Below are 15,922 nucleotides of genomic sequence, written 5' to 3'. Positions count from 1 at the left end.
GTGCTCAAATTACCAGAAATTACTTATCAAGTTACTTCATGTTCACATAATTTCATTCAGGTATTATTCGTATTATAGTAGAATCGTCAAATATCATTCAATCACAAAACACTTTGAACAAATGACCAAATCATTTTTCTCCTCTTATTCCAAATCTGCTTAGATCTGAATGGTGTTACAGGCTTTTATCAATTACCAAAATTACCAAAAGTTTTTTGTAACCATCCTCTAATCGGTTGATCATATCCATTTCCATATCTTGAAATTCGTCCCCTTTCACATATTTTACAATTACATCTTCTTAAAATTTCTCTTTGATCATACCATAAATCCATAATGATCTTTTCAGTATCTTTGCCAAAAGTCCATTTTTTTCCATTAGGTGAAATAGGTAAAAAAGGAATATATGATTTATCGTTTAGTATCCATTCTTTAAGTAAATCCATAGCTTTAATACCTTTTTCTTTGAAATCAGATTCACCTTCTACACTCTCTTCCTCTTCAAATTCAGCTGTCACATATGAATCATCTGAACTCGAAATAGCAGAATAAGTTTCCGGAACAAAAGGTTTAGGCCCAGTAGCAGAAGCTAAAATGGTTATTACCTCTTCTTGTTGGTGACCTATGATCTTTGAGCCACCTGAATTTGGAACCTCATCATCAACTTCATAATCGTTCGAAATGTCAGTCCAATCTCCTTCTGTCTCAGGAGTAATAGGCATTGTACCGAGGGTATCGTGACTACTTGCTTCTGTTTCGGAACGCTCAAATAAGGCATCGTCGGCATCTTCTTCCTCGGGGATCAATGTACCATCGGCTGTTGAGGAATAAACGCTAGGCGAGGCTGAATCGAAGATTGGATTAGTGTGTACAGCTTTTGGAGGAACGTATTGTTCGTTCATTGCAGTGGCGGACGAAGATTTGGGGTTGTCGGTCGCTGTTCTGATAATCTCTTCCGGCGAATTTGGCGAGCCTGTACTTTGTACACCAAGATCCATAGTGTTAGTTGTGATGGCTGCAAGACCAGAAGATACCGACAGGGGTACAGATCTCTCATGCGCAGGTGAATGTCGTGTCTTCTTTGGAAGATCCGCAATGGATAGCTCATCTGCTCCGTCATTCAACGCCTTCCTTTTACCCAGATTGGGTGATTGATTTTTCTCTTTCGCTAGCTGTGGTTGTGCCACCTCGCCGGCTTCATAAAACTCATTTTCACCGGGAACAGCAAACTCGATTTTTCTGATTCCATAATCAGCCAAAGTAGGAGACTTGTATTCGTCTTGAACAAGTTCGATCTTGGGTGACGGGAGTTTTTCTTGCTTTTGTTGTTGTTGATGTTGGGGGCCCGCTGTACCTGGGGCCATAGAGGGACCTTCAGAATGGGATGGTCCGTTTACGGATCTCTTCATTTCCTCTAACACATTCGTTGGTGTCCATAATTCCCAGCTATTCAATTGTTCTACGATCTTGTGGATAGCAAGGCTCGAGCAATACCTTTCTGCCTGCTCTTCGTCACCTTCAAACCAATTCTTGATACTGTCCACCAACCTTTTCAAAGGGAAATGTAGTTGTCTTCGTAATTTCTCCTCGTATAATTTATCTAAGCTTTCCAATAGTCTTTGAGGTGGTAGAAAAGGGTCAACTCGGGTTATTGGAGGGTCTAAATTCATCAGACCAGCTGAATCTTCTTGAGCATTTGAAGAGTCATAATCTATATCAAAGTACTTCGCAAAAGGGTGTTGGGTGTTCAGGCTGATATCTCTGAAAGATGTGTGGAAAGATGGAATTTCTGGTCTATTCGAAATGGAATGTTGCCCAACTTCGTCGGAAGGGGAGACCCAGAATCCGAATCGGATTCTATCGTTGAGCCAATCATTAACACATCCCGCTTGAAGTTTGGTTTCCCACTAACCGTTATGGAAATATCAGCTTGCTGATCGAGATCGTTACTCTGACTCGGCGTCAGGAGTAGGAGACACAGGATTGAGACTGGCTTACTTTTCCATTTAAGCCGTTCTTTCCTATCTCCTCTACCTCCTCTTCTTCTTCCTCCTCATCATCGTGATCGAATCCGTCAGGCATGATATTCAAAACCCATCGACCTTGTGCAGTACTTCTCAAATGATGCATCGAAGTCTTCTCACGTCGACGACGCTTAGCTTGAAGTTGATGTTGCCAGCTGTTATACATGTTGACCTTTTCAATCTTATCTTGAGAGCTTTCTATCTCTTTATAATCTTCGCCTCTAAGTTCGTATTCCAATTGGAGCCTATAGTTCTTAGCATACTCATTCTCTACAATTCCATTAGTGATGAATTCCATCTTCATAGTTTGTTCGATATTTTGAAGTTCTTGAGCTGTTGCTATCAATTCAATATATCTTGTATGTCCAACAAGCCATCTCACTTCTAATGCTCTTTCTACTTGAATTGGTACTGTATCTATTGATCTTTCTATATATTCGACAATATGTTCTGATGTTGTCCAATCTTCATTGAGACCTCTGACTTGACTTCCCCTCGCACAACTAACGAGTGCTCGGCTCAATTCGTTTGAAATTGCCATAAATCTGCAAGCTTTACAGATCAAAACATCTTTGTATCTTCGATGACCTTCTTCATCTATATCTCCTCTATTTGAGGGTATTAGACCTTTATCAATTGGTACTCCTCCGTCAGTTGGACTAGGGGTATTTAAGATCCACCTTCTTTGATTCCCTATTGGGGAAAGAGATTCGATACCAAATTCTCGCATACAAGATGAACAAGTATGAAGATAATGCTTTTCGCATGTTGGAGCGTAACCCAAACGCTGAGTATAGGTTATTCGGCGTTTGACAGCAGGATATAATCCTATTCGACAGGGATGATTCAAGCGGCATGCGAGGCATACATGAAGTGTGGTAAATCTGGCACGATGGAAGAGGGTAGGGAAAGAAGGTGTAGAGGGAATGAGGGATGCTGAGTGGATATCGTCTAAGGTCGAGCAATGAGGTCGAGAAGGATCAAGAAGCAGTGTGAAGGCTGGCCAAAATGGGTGCGAGTCGACTTTTCCAGGGGTATGAGGCGATGTCAGTAAATAGTATGACTCGCAGGTACAGCATCAAGTGGCACCTCAGGAAGATCATGAATGATAGTATCATGTATGCCTTCCTTGCTAGAAGGGAAAGGTATATATCGATCGTGCATCAAGGAAAAATGATGTTTAAGGAAGACTCACCAGCATTCTTCCATTTGAAGCAAATTTTCCTCAATTCACATAACTCAATTCTCTGTTGAAGTGCTTGTATAATTTCCTGACTTCTAGGTCTACCATTCCAAGCTATATTTAGGCAATTCGGCGGTAACTCATGATTGCTGGCGTGAGAAAGGATCAGACTTCCAACACAACGTCAGCTCAGTCGCGTGAATTGAAGATTACCACAATCAGAGCCATAACTTGAGGATCAGGTTATAAACTTACTGTAAGATATTAACAGGTAAATCTTGCCATCCAGCTTTACCTTTTCCAACACCCATTTTCCTACTTCCTCCAATACCATGACCGCTGCTTTCTAGAATTTCCTTTTTCTTCCACACTAGTCCTGGACTGTTCGGACAAACTGATTTTGATATTCCTTCTTCATCAAGTATCGTTTTTCCTTCGACTTCCGTACCGACATCAGGCGATGGAGTGGGTGATCGAAATAGTAGTTTAGGTGGTGACATCCTATCGTATTGTTTCACATCAAATCAGTGAAACAGATTGAAAATTTGATTTGTTTCTAACAAGTTATAAGGAAAGAAAGTAAATGTGTCGCTTCGCAAGTTGATCTAATTATTTGAGGGTATGTACGTTTTGTTTCTCAATCTTTCTAACTTATGATGAAACGTCTTCTTCCCCTTTATTCAAATATATATCATTCATCATGATCCAGTAGTGTAAGAGGGAAAGAGTGAATTGACACACATCATGATTTTATGATCCAAGCGTCGTATTATTTGTATCTTTTCCTTGACAACCATCATTACACAATCAGGTCCGTGCGACCGATCAACTTTTGTAGATATCTAATCAACCTAACGTCATCCCCTTCTATTACAAACGCCACGTTCTTCTTATCTCAAATTCACCACGCGATTGATTTTTGCGGGGTAAAGGTATTTGTTTCTTAAGCGGAAGAATATGATACATTCACATGCATGATTTGTTTTGACTAAGATACGATACATAAATTTGATTAATTATAATTGACACGATGAAATGCTAAGGAAACATATACGAAGATGGATTATATATTGTTGATGAGTTGGAAAATGGGGAAATGTCCTAGATGTTATGATATTATAGCGGGAAAACAAAATTCGTAATAAATTGTCCTCATTAATCATTATTCGTTAAGGGAAACAAAATGTCCATTTGTTTAATGATTGACTTAACAAGTCCATGATCCATCGGGAGTACCTGGTTCACCAACATATTCGTATGGCCATTCACCATCATCGCCAAGACAAGTATCAACAGCGACTAATTGATAACCGGCTTGTTGTAATTTCCAAACAGAGTTGGGAAGAACTTCGGTCGAGGTAGTTTGAATGACAGAGTGATCGAGAACAAGGTGAGGTTTAGGGTAATCGTCTAGGCAATCGTAATGTATTAGCTAGCTACCTTCTTCGTGGTCGCATCTGACTTAACTCACTAGCAACGCTTTCAAGGACACCTTCGGAATAGCTGGGGGATTCGCCACTGGCATCTCCGGTATCATCAGACCATAAAAACACCTCTACAGCAGTAGGCGTCATTAGCATAAGTATTGCAGTCTGACTTGTGATTGAATTGAACACGATGCCTGACTCACTCTTGTACCCTCGTTGAGCCAATACATTCAGAACAAGATCATTATAACTACCATAAGGAGGTCTGAAGTAGAGTGGTTTGAGACCAAGGATTCGGATAAAGGCTTGTTCCACTTTCTCGAGCTCTGTTCAGTGCGCCAAGACGGTCAGCTGGGGAGAGATTGACAGGAAGAAGTACGGTTGAAACTCGCCTTGATTAATCTCGTCCTCGCTAAGTTTGGTCAAATCAGGGTGAGACCAAGTATGGGACCCCAAAGTATGCCCTCTGAGAGACATCCGTTAGCATGAATTCTTTACTGTCCGATAAAGGTAAGAGCAATGCTTACTGAGCGGAGAGAGCTCTGATCTCATCTACTTTATCATAAATACATACATAATTGTTTCCCTAAAAGAAAAGAAACAACGTCAGCTCATGAAGCTGATAAATCTTCAATAAGCTTGTAACCTACGTTAAGGAAGAATGTACCCCTTCCTCCGTTCAAACTATTAACAACATCGTTTTCATAAATATAAGGTCCATCTAGAACGATTTTTAATTAGCACAGTTATTTATCATTCAGAAACGAGATTTAATTTACCGTCAAAAGTTAAAGCTACTTGACCAGATTGATAACAATTATTTATAACTTGTAAACCATTTTGTCTGGTAGATACAGGTGAAGCTGTAATAGCTGTTAAATAAGTTAAAAGTGTAATAGCTAATGATTTAGAAAACATATTGAGTAGTATAACAATTATTTATTAGTTGTAAAGTCTATAATACTATGATTAGATAATGAGTTTGGGATCTATAAATATATTTTGAAAGAGAATGAATATAACACGAAAGAAGGAATCGATTAATTGATTTATTTATTTATATATATATTTTAAAAGATAAATAAGGTCAAAGCGGTATCGGAGACATTACCCTATGACCTGTGCATTGACTTGTTCTGAGCTCTTTACGATTGCATCTCAGTCAATTCAAATCCCCGCTCGGTCCCTCCATTCATCGGTGATGGCATAAGCTCCCTGTCAACATTAGTGAATGATGACATGATGATAGTACATTGTTTTCCACTTCTTTCTTGGCTAAATCACTTTGACGAGATTTCTAATTGATCATCACCTATCCCCATGATTCAGGATCATGACAAGTTTAATCCATTTCATTCCATGCTGTGTACAACGTTGATTCATCTCACACCTGATCATGTCATTTATCAAAGGGGAGTGAAATTCAGAGTTGGATCCGGGTAAGTTCTTAGTGTATTTGGGCATGCAGAGATGCGTAAGTTCTTTTCGGAGTTTAATAAGTTGAACAGCATTAGAAATGAAGTGTATAGTGGTGATGAAGGGTAACTTACCGGAATCTTTAACTTTTTTATGCGGGGTAAATAAACTAAAACGTAAAAAATGGGTGGGTTCCTGAATGTTTAAAATTAACCCTTGATTCCTTTTGGCGTCATTTACTTGTGATTTTATCATTTCGCCTCTTTGAGTGGAGCATTAAAATGACAAAGCTGTGCATCTAGTATCAAAGTTATGATATCAACTCGACCTTTAGCTTTTTGACGGACTCAACAAGTCAAGTGATAATCTTTATGAAGATGAAATTCATTTTACGGTTTTGAAAAAATATATTTTGATCCGTTAATTATGGTGAAATCTGATTGGTATAATGAATGATGTAAGCCAAATCCTATCCTATTCGGCAAAAGATCCTTACAAAGATCCGCGCAAATTCGCCAAGATAAGTTATGTCTCGGATATGTGAATTGAGAACGAACATGTGATATCATAATTTAGGGGTTTTTTATTTGAACATCATTAGTAGTAGTACTAGGAAATAACAATTTGAATTAAAAGCAAATTGTTCTATATTATGACGAGTTTCATCATTTGCCTCGTCATGTAATTATCATTCTTTTGGAATACGTATTTCTCAAAAGACCGAACCTGAACCTGAACCTGAAAATCTCATTTAGGTCTCCCGTTCTTTAGTTTGCCGGACAGCTTTTAATCCGATTCAGTAAACGTTCTTCTTTCTCTTTATCAGCACAGCTTTTAATCTTACTCTTACTTGTTCGGCTAAGATTTTCTTCTCTTCGGAAGATGGGAGAGTATTACACTGCAATGCAATAATATACATACAACAGGAAGCAATTGATTGATGAGATACAGCATGAAAGTGTTTGAATTGGCATAAATCAACTGAACAACACCCGAAAGCTAAGAATTAAGAACTCAAATCATCCTATCGTTTCTTCTTCCTTCCCGATGCAGTTTTGCTAGGCGTTTGTGTTTTTGTTTGAGAAGGTGATTTAAAGAAATTGGTAATAGCAGGTTGCTAATTGTCGACACCGAGATATCAGCTAAAGTAACGAAGCAAGTGACACCAGTCATACCTGCAGAACGTATGCGTTGCGAAATCAATCAAAAACTCACCTCTTTATCACCTTCATCAACATTCTTTCTTATTACCTTAGTTTGATGTCCTCCTGTACCTCTCTTCAAAGTAGGCTTTTCTTCCGCCTCATCGTCTTCTTGACTTTTCTCTTCCCCATCTTCGCGTTTCCTTTTCCCAATGTTATCATTCACTTCAGGCTTTATCTCACTCTCAATAGGATTAGGAGCATTCGAATCATCGCCTAAACCCTTTTCCTCATCTTTCTGCGATATTTTACTTTTTATACCTTCAGCTTCTTCTTTCATATCTTCTTTTTTAACATCTCGTATCAACGAACTTTCATCTTCCTGTGATGGCTGTTGCTTTTTCGTACTGATAGGTGAGGTTTCTTCTTTTTTGACTTTACCAGGAGAAGATTGTTGTTGTTTTGAGAAAAAACTTTTTATACCGTCTTTCCTTTCTGATACAGGTTGTATAAAAGTTGGTGAATTATTACCTATTTTTCCTACTTCAGTTGGAACTGGATAACTATTAAGATCTATTTTATCAGTTCAATTTCTCCAATCAATGTATAATTAAAATTTGGTTATTATTCAAGAAAAAAGGATAACATACCAATCTAATCCTTCTGTACTATTTAATAATCTACCTGTACCATCTTTTCCTTCAATCCAACCTTTTACTTCACCTAGGTCTAACCAATCATAAATATCTTGCCATTCAGATAAAATAACAGGCATTCTATCATGTAACCATTTTAAATCAGGTGAAGGTACTGTAGTTAAAATTGTATAAGTTGATAAAGGGATAGGATTTCCAGTAGGATATGCTTGACGTTTATCATTTGGATCTTCAGAAGGAATAAATTTACTTTGAACAGGTTCAATATACTTTACAATATCATATAAACCTGCAAAGAATAATAAAGGAGGATTATCTATTGTTGTACTTTTATCTAAAGGTAAACGAGTAAAATGTGGTATTTTTGTTGATGGTCTTTTCAACCATTCATAATACCTATTCCTTATTGAATCAGCTTAAATAGAGAGGGTCAATGCTATCACCGGTACCAATCAAGCTGAAAGATATGACCTACCCTTGAGCAGGTATTATACACCTTTTATATCCTTTTAAAGCATGCCACATTCCACCTGAAGAAGCATCCCTAAGAATTTCCATACAACAGCTTAGTGTTATAAATGCCTACATCTAACTGACTTACAATAAGCCTTCGGATCTAGCATTGATAGTATTCAATGGACCAGTTGGTGGATGTTTCGACCAGTGAGGTACTAATCCCCATTGCCTATTCGATATCCCTTGTAAGCTGGTTCGAACTCCGAGCAGCTGACAGCTTACATAGTTTCAATCATTCCTCTCTCTCCGTCTTCGGGATCACGTCTGATCACAGGTGCTCTTTGACGAGGAGCGACGTTATAGCTAGTTGAGCAATTATTAATTCTACTGTGTTAGATGGTGAATACGCCGAGAAGAAAGCTCAGCGAGAATCAGGCCAACTAACTTTCCACCTCGATTATCTTGTTCCCTTTCCCATCTCGGACGACCGTTCTCGAATAAACGAGGTAATCGTGCTTCCAAACCATCGTAAAGCTCCTCGTTGGACAGAGCTAGCGCATATCTACCGCACATAGCGACAAGATTGTTTCAATCTCACTGATTCTGCTGCAAGTATACTACATCTGTCATTGATAATTGAATTGTCTGTGGTTGACTGTATCTTTTGACAGGACATTACATCATTTCCACTATTTTACTCGATCGTTATCAGGATCACCACGTGGTTAATATCTTTATTTGTTTGTCTTTCAACCAATGTTTTCGTTTTTATCTCTCTACAAGGTAGATTCACGCGTCTCTCAGACATAAGACATCACTGAGACAGGCTTCAAAGCGTCAAAATCAGCTCGACTGAGCTACGAAAAATGCCTATAAGGCTTTCGAATAGTGATAATGCTACTCCCTCATCGCAGATTAGAGTTTTAATATCAGGTAAACAATATGTAATTAAGAGAGAAGGTCATACACCTCGTAAGCTTCCTCTCGCTTGAATGTAGGGCTAAACCTTATTGCAAACGGATCAACCTTTTGTGTTCTCCACTAAACATGCTAATGATAGCTCAATGAATGTAGGAATTGCTACGATCCTCGACACTCGAGTTAATAAAGCGGGAGTTTCAGAAGTATATATTTCGTTTGTTGGTCAAGATAAACGATTAGATCTATGGGTGAAAAAATAGTGATGTAGGTGAAGAAGTCTCTCAACCTGAAGCTGGTCCTTCGAACCACTCTCAATCATCTCAAGTATGTTCATTGTCTCTCCTTGCTATTTGAATTGTCACATTCTGTTTCGAAAATCAACCGACATTGATTTGGATACCATTGATAAATTGATATAGGTTGATACGCCCTCAAAAGTAAATCTTGAAGATGAAACGGGTCATTCGACTCAATTGGATCGTACGAAACGTGCGGAAGATTCTCCAAGAAGTAATGCTTCAACACCTGAAAGAGAACATGCAGCTATGACTCGTGTAAGGAATTTTGAAGATGTTAGATTTGGTGAATATTTGATCAAAACTTGGTGAGCCTTGACCTAAATCTTTAAAGCACTACATCTTGTTCATGAGTCAGATGTTTCAATATCTGGCTATTAGCTAAATTCAAGTTTTATTTCATCAAGGTATTACTCTCCATATCCTCTTCCTTTGAACGATTCTTCGCAATCTCATACCCAAAATCCACATACTCCTCAACCTGAATCCTCTTCATCCAAAAAACGTAAATTAACGCACAACTCTTCATTCACATCTAATAAAGATGATCCGACTATATCAGGTATTGATCAATCCCATCGTCCGAATCTGAAACATGGTAGAACTGTCAATGAGATGTATTCTGGAGTTGGAAAAGGCGGAGAAGGTGCAAGAGGTAGATTATGGGCTTGTGATGTTAGTAATGTCCTACCCTTATAAAGATCTCTTATGTTCTGTAACGACTGACAAGCTAATCGATCGTGGCTTAACATAGCTTTGTTTCAAGTATATGAAGACGAGAGCCGGATGGGATAGGCATACTGTGAGTTGGCTCAACAGTGTCATGATTGACGTATGGTCATGCTGAATTCCAGAATTCTTTCATAGTCATCTTGCTCGATGCTACAGCCTCCGGGCAGGAAAGTCTATCAACGAGGCAGCTATACTATTTGGGAAGTGGACGGAGCAAAAAACACTGTAAGCTACGAAGTACTAACGTAAGATTCGTGCTAACATTGTATGCTGCAGCTATATTGTCAGAATTTATCTTTATTTGGGAAACTTTTTATAGATCACAAGGTGAGTTCAACCTGATCCTCTAGGAAATATTGCAATGCGTTGGGGATAAATTAGACTAACCTACAGTATATAGTCTGTTTTTTTCCACGTTGAAAATTTCTTATTTTACGTATTATGCGATGCGGCAACAAGCAAAAGAGATCAAGTTATGGCTTTTTTCTCAAAGGTAAGATGAAAGAATTCTAATTTTCAGTGCTGTAATGCTGTGCTATAAAAGTTTCGAATTCCTGATATTTGATGATCATGCAGGAAAAATTATCATATGATGATTTCAATTTGGCATGTATAGTAACTTTCCCTCCATTTCAAAATAGAGGTTTCGGAAAATTACTTATCGAATTTAGTGAGTGAAATAAAAAAAAAGATAAATTGTATTAATGAATTTATTGATAACGACGGTGATTATTAGGTTATTATTTGACTCGATATTCAAAGTCACCAGGAACTCCAGAAAGACCATTATCTGATTTAGGTTTAAAAGGATATACTGCATATTGGGTTTCAGTAATTTTAAGATTTTTTAAATCTTTATTATCAGAATCAATACCTTTTAAAGAAATTAATGAATCAAATCAAAAAATTAAATCACCTATAAAACCTAAAACTTCAATTAATGGAGAAGAAGGTAGAGTATTAAGAATTAGAAAATCTATATCATCTATTTCTGATCATAATCAATATACAAAAGAAGAAACAAGAATAAAAGTTGGTAATTCTGGTATGTTTTTTAAATTTTTTTGATTTTAATTTTTTTTTCCCTCGGATTCAATGTAAATATGTTAATTGACATTTTTGATTTAGAGTATAAAAAAATTCCAATAATAAATTATAAAGGTCAATATACTATTTCAATTACATTAGAAGAAATTTCAAAATCATGTCATTTAAGAATTGATGATGTAGCTTTTACACTTTGTGAATTAGGTTTTTTAATAAATCGAAGAAAAATTATAATACAAGATGAAAATGAAATTGAAAGAAATGATACAAAAAGAAACAAAAATACTATTTTGTCAATAAATCATAATGATAATAATGATGAAGAAAATGAAGAAAATGATATTGAAGAAAATCGAAAATTAAAAGAAATTAAATATGAACATGAACATGAAATTAGTGAAGAATGGAAAAATTTAGAAATTGTAATTACAAAAGAAATGATTGAAATACAATGGAATCATTGGAAAATAAGAGAAAAAGGTGTATTAGAAGATGAATTTGTTTTGTTGTAATTACCTTGCCAACCAACCAAAATTGTTAAAAATTATCAAATGAGATTAATTATTATACAAATGCATTTGATATAAAAATCAACTATATATATTTTGCGTCATTTTCATAATGATGGTTTTCTGTACGGAATATTCTCCGGTCAAATCGCAATTCAATTCTATTATCTATTTTTTTTTTTTTATTTATCCAATCAAATAAATATAAATAAATAAACATCATCTCAAAATCATCCCCATCCTACTTCCCACCACCAATAACCACCAACTTCATCAACTCTACCTTCACCTTTTCTTCCTTTTACACTCTTTTTACCATTTCCTTTAACACCAATTTTAAAACCTTTATTTAAACCTAAACCTTCACCTTTTAATTCTTCATCTTTTTCTTCTTTTTCTGATTCAGGTAATTTACTTAAATTGTTATTTAAATTATCTTGACGTTGTTTTAATGGTAAATATGTAGAAAGATTTGGAAAATTTTTATCAATAGATTCTAATTCAGGTGCAAAAGTCGGTCTAAGTGGTGATAAAATATGCTAAAAAAAAAAAGTGCAAAACATAAGTATTTCTTTTTTTTTTGTTTTTTGGACGGAAAATGATATTATACTTTACACAACTTACAAAAGTTCCACCATTATTCCCATTTTTATCAGGTAATTTTAATGTCCAAGAAACAACTTTTCTTAATAATTTAGCATGAGTCTCATCATATACACAATCACTTGCTAAAATTAAGTCAAATCCTTCATTATTATTTAAAAATGGTTTTAATTCTTCTTCTTCTTCTTCTGAATTTGTTTCATTCATTTCGTTTATTTCATTAGATTCCATAAAATTTGGAAAAGTTGTCCAATCAAGTTTACAAATATGTATACCTTCTTTTATATTTTTTTCTTTATTTTCAATTTCATTTTCATTTTCGTTTTCAAGAATTAAAGGATTATTTGGAAAATTTAAATCAATACAAATTTTTAAATTATCTAAAACACTTTTTAAAAAATCAGTAGCTATAATTAAATGTTTACTTGTTTTTTCTTTTTCTTCATTAATTGATTTTAAATCAAGTAATTTTTTACATAAAATTGATAATAATCCTGTTCCTGCACCAAGTTCTAAAATTCTCATATTTTTATTATTATTATTTAAAGGAAATAAACCAAATTCTTCAGGATTTAATGCTAATTTTCTACCTAATAATATTGCTGATCCCCAAGTTTGTACACCTACTGATAAATGATCTCCCATAGGTGCATCATGTAATAAAATAGGTAAAATTGCTTTTTTTTCTTTTCTTTTCTTAATCTTTTGATTTGTTTTAGTCGTATTTGTGGGTGAGGAAGAAATTGTTGTATTTGATGAACGTCGGAAATGAGAATGAAAATTATCTTTAGGTGAAGTAGGTGAAGTTGATAATGAAGCTAAAAATGTATTTGTTTCGGGAGATAAAGCTGGGTTTGGAATTGCACGTGATTGTTTGGATAATGCTGGAGCTAGTGAAGGTAAAAGAGGAAATACCAAATGTCGAGTGAGTGATCCCGCCGCTATAAGACAGAACAATTACTCATAAGCAAAGACAATAAGATTATGTCAACAATAGAAGAAACATACCACTTGTACCAGCCATCATAGCCAAGACGGCTGTAGCATCTCTCAGAATGATTTCAACATCTTTTACATCATCTAATGGAGTTTCATTTTCTTCAAGCCAATTTTGAGATCGTCGTATTATACCTCCTAACCATTTTTCAGACCATTCTCTTTCAAATGGATCAAGGTGTTCTTGAGAATCTTCTTCCTCTTCTTCATCAGAATCTGTACCTTCGCCTTCATCACTTATTTCAGAGCTTTCTTCCTCATCTAATACTTCAAGTCCATTTGCTTGATCGAGAGAAACATCTAAACCCAGACCTATATTATCCATAGTTTCAACTAATCCAGCAGAAAATCTCCTTTCTCTCTTTTTCGTCCTTACTACTTTCTTCTCGGAAGTGAAGTCCTCGTCATTGTCAAATACATCTGCTGAAGTGAATCCACCATGTATAGGGGGCAAGTACAGCTCTTTCAGTATCGATATTCGCGCTAGAATATCAGGTGGAAGTAAAGGTGAAAGGGTATATTGATTTCGAGGTAAAGGAGGAAGGAAGGAGGAAGGAATTATACCCGGAACAGGCATGTCGAACGGATTAATACTAAGATCTCAGACTGTATATGCACAATACCATTGATGGAAGTTATGCCTCGATGCTATATACAATTCAAACTCATAGAATCACTAAAAATCATTGATGTTGTTGAACTTTTTTTTGGAGATGAACTCGAAGTGATCGACGTGAAGAGTGGAGGTTTAAATGCATTTTAAATGGGATACTAATTTAGATATTCCCCATTCCGGTACCTTGTTCAACCTGCTTCATCTATTCGAACAACATCGTGGAACCACCTACAATCATGCATTCAAATAACCTCAACACCTCGAACGAATACTACTATATACACTACAAAACTTCCAAATACTTAACGTCACGAAACGAATAGGATGGTGAGCTAATATGATATCTTTAGTATTTGTTGCATACTGATACCTTGGTAACTTTAGGCCGACGTTAAACGACCCACTTCCCCCGGCACCCCAGCAGGATCAAGTTCCGCTTTCGCAGTTGCTAGACCTCATGGAGCTAATGCTGTAAGGTTAGTCAAAGTCTTTCGTAACCTCCTTGCTGTTTTTCTCGCTGACAATACATAAACATTTTTCTTCCATATGGCTTCTCGAAATATCACTTACACTTATATACATATCAATCCAATGAAACTTTCATCCAATATAAACATCTTAAATTGAATTCATCAAACTTTCTATCTTCGTTTTTGATCGGTTTAAAATAGACGTCGTGCTCCCGCTGCCGCTCGTCCATCATCAGCTAGAGCTGCAGGAGCAGGAGGATCAAGTAATACAATGTTGAAGCTTTATACGGATTCAGGAGAAGCAGGTTTGAAAGTGTGAGTGGATATCCTCCTTCTCATCTACATCCTTCACTTGTACAGTAACAATTTGAAGAAGAAACAGCATGATTGATCGCATGGATTGATTTATATGGGAGGAAAGAAACTGATTTATCGCTTTACTATCACAGTGATCCATTCGTCGTTATCGTTTTATCCCTTTCTTTCATCGCTTCCATTTTCTTCCTTCACATCGCTGCTAAGATAGTACGAGCTTTCACCAAGTAGATCAGTAGTGTAACAGATAGGGGATAGTAGGGTTTCCATCGGACCGCCACGAGATCATCTTTAAAAGATAGAGGGCCGATCATTCAGTTGATTGCGGACAAAAAATGCATAATTGTAAATTTCCGCATATTCGTTTCGGAAATGGTGACCTCATAGCTTACACTAATCAGCAATATCAAGATGAATCAGTTTACATACTGTACTAGGATTTTTATCGATAATTCTCGATCAAATTCACAACGGCGTAATTACCCATTACGATTTCCGCTCAAAAGTCCACATGTTATACTTGATTGTTTATTTCCAGTTCATCTAAGCTCTATTAAACTCCTTCCAAAAGCTCGGAACAAGTTCATTTCTTCTTCGAATAATCTGAAATTGTCATCTTTAATTCCGACAGTGCTGGGATATAAACCTAACTGTGTCAGTGTACGCATATTATAAACGATATCGTTTGGGCTGTTTCGAAAGGTACAACAGGAAAATCACACCTGTCACTCTGCTTCATTGGTTCTGAATCTCTTGTCGATAATTTCGAGGTCGTAAGGCTTATTACACTTTCTACTTCAAAAGATGAAGATTGTGCTTGTGTCAAGCCCGTGAAAAATACATGAAGGGTGAAGTGTACCTTATTCCATCGAAAGAGGCAAACATGTAATGATCAATTCAAACGGCCTTGGTACTTCCTCACCAATGTAACAATGACTACATATTCTACACAGGAAGGATGACACAACCCAGTGAGTGGAAAAACATCACACTGAAAGATCCTTTCATTTGCGTGTTTGGCCAAGACTTGTCACCTCTGGCAAAAGAGAAGGCATTCTTGAGTTGGATCAGTAGAACAGTATCATGGGCTCGTTATAGTTTAAGCTGTGATTA

The 15,922-nt window shown here is 36.4% G+C and overlaps 6 protein-coding genes across 6 annotated transcripts; 2 read left to right on the top strand and 4 right to left on the bottom strand.

Annotated features, from left to right (window-relative positions):
• Window positions 1-188: 188 nt before the first annotated feature.
• Window positions 189-3,707, bottom strand: I206_105078 (uncharacterized protein; the record flags this gene model as incomplete). Its single annotated transcript, XM_019154381.1, has 4 exons — window positions 189-1,907; window positions 1,999-3,047; window positions 3,220-3,377; window positions 3,463-3,707. 4 exons carry the CDS (start codon window positions 3,705-3,707, stop codon window positions 189-191), a joined length of 3,171 nt encoding a protein of 1,056 aa, XP_019013121.1.
• A 707-nt stretch (window positions 3,708-4,414) lies between these two features.
• On the bottom strand, window positions 4,415-5,552 carry I206_105077 (uncharacterized protein; the record flags this gene model as incomplete). The annotated part of the gene is made up of 7 exons (XM_070203056.1): window positions 4,415-4,617; window positions 4,679-4,762; window positions 4,838-4,960; window positions 5,027-5,100; window positions 5,162-5,220; window positions 5,285-5,355; window positions 5,414-5,552. The coding sequence occupies 7 exons, from the start codon at window positions 5,550-5,552 to the stop codon at window positions 4,415-4,417; spliced, it is 753 nt and encodes a 250-aa protein (XP_070059157.1).
• Window positions 5,553-7,074: 1,522 nt separating this feature from the next.
• Window positions 7,075-8,877, bottom strand: I206_105076 (uncharacterized protein; the record flags this gene model as incomplete). Its single annotated transcript, XM_019154379.1, has 7 exons — window positions 7,075-7,167; window positions 7,266-7,755; window positions 7,843-8,244; window positions 8,324-8,392; window positions 8,450-8,533; window positions 8,587-8,667; window positions 8,750-8,877. 7 exons carry the CDS (start codon window positions 8,875-8,877, stop codon window positions 7,075-7,077), a joined length of 1,347 nt encoding a protein of 448 aa, XP_019013119.1.
• Window positions 8,878-9,170: 293 nt separating this feature from the next.
• I206_105075 (uncharacterized protein) lies at window positions 9,171-11,812 on the top strand (the record flags this gene model as incomplete). The annotated part of the gene is made up of 12 exons (XM_070203055.1): window positions 9,171-9,276; window positions 9,379-9,439; window positions 9,486-9,549; window positions 9,645-9,829; window positions 9,929-10,196; window positions 10,276-10,323; window positions 10,389-10,478; window positions 10,530-10,580; window positions 10,654-10,746; window positions 10,830-10,923; window positions 10,990-11,298; window positions 11,382-11,812. 12 exons carry the CDS (start codon window positions 9,171-9,173, stop codon window positions 11,810-11,812), a joined length of 1,800 nt encoding a protein of 599 aa, XP_070059156.1.
• Window positions 11,813-12,039: 227 nt separating this feature from the next.
• I206_105074 (uncharacterized protein) lies at window positions 12,040-13,985 on the bottom strand (the record flags this gene model as incomplete). Its single annotated transcript, XM_019154377.1, has 3 exons — window positions 12,040-12,348; window positions 12,434-13,353; window positions 13,421-13,985. The coding sequence occupies 3 exons, from the start codon at window positions 13,983-13,985 to the stop codon at window positions 12,040-12,042; spliced, it is 1,794 nt and encodes a 597-aa protein (XP_019013117.1).
• A 363-nt stretch (window positions 13,986-14,348) lies between these two features.
• On the top strand, window positions 14,349-15,040 carry I206_105073 (uncharacterized protein; the record flags this gene model as incomplete). The annotated part of the gene is made up of 4 exons (XM_070203054.1): window positions 14,349-14,351; window positions 14,409-14,500; window positions 14,696-14,809; window positions 14,944-15,040. The coding sequence occupies 4 exons, from the start codon at window positions 14,349-14,351 to the stop codon at window positions 15,038-15,040; spliced, it is 306 nt and encodes a 101-aa protein (XP_070059155.1).
• Window positions 15,041-15,922: the final 882 nt, after the last annotated feature.

This window comes from Kwoniella pini, chromosome 6 (genome assembly GCF_000512605.2).
Source record: "Kwoniella pini CBS 10737 chromosome 6, complete sequence".
NCBI classification, from domain to species: domain Eukaryota; kingdom Fungi; phylum Basidiomycota; class Tremellomycetes; order Tremellales; family Cryptococcaceae; genus Kwoniella; species Kwoniella pini.
Note: the sequence above shows the minus strand (reverse complement) of the source record. Positions and strands in the feature narration are given on the sequence as shown.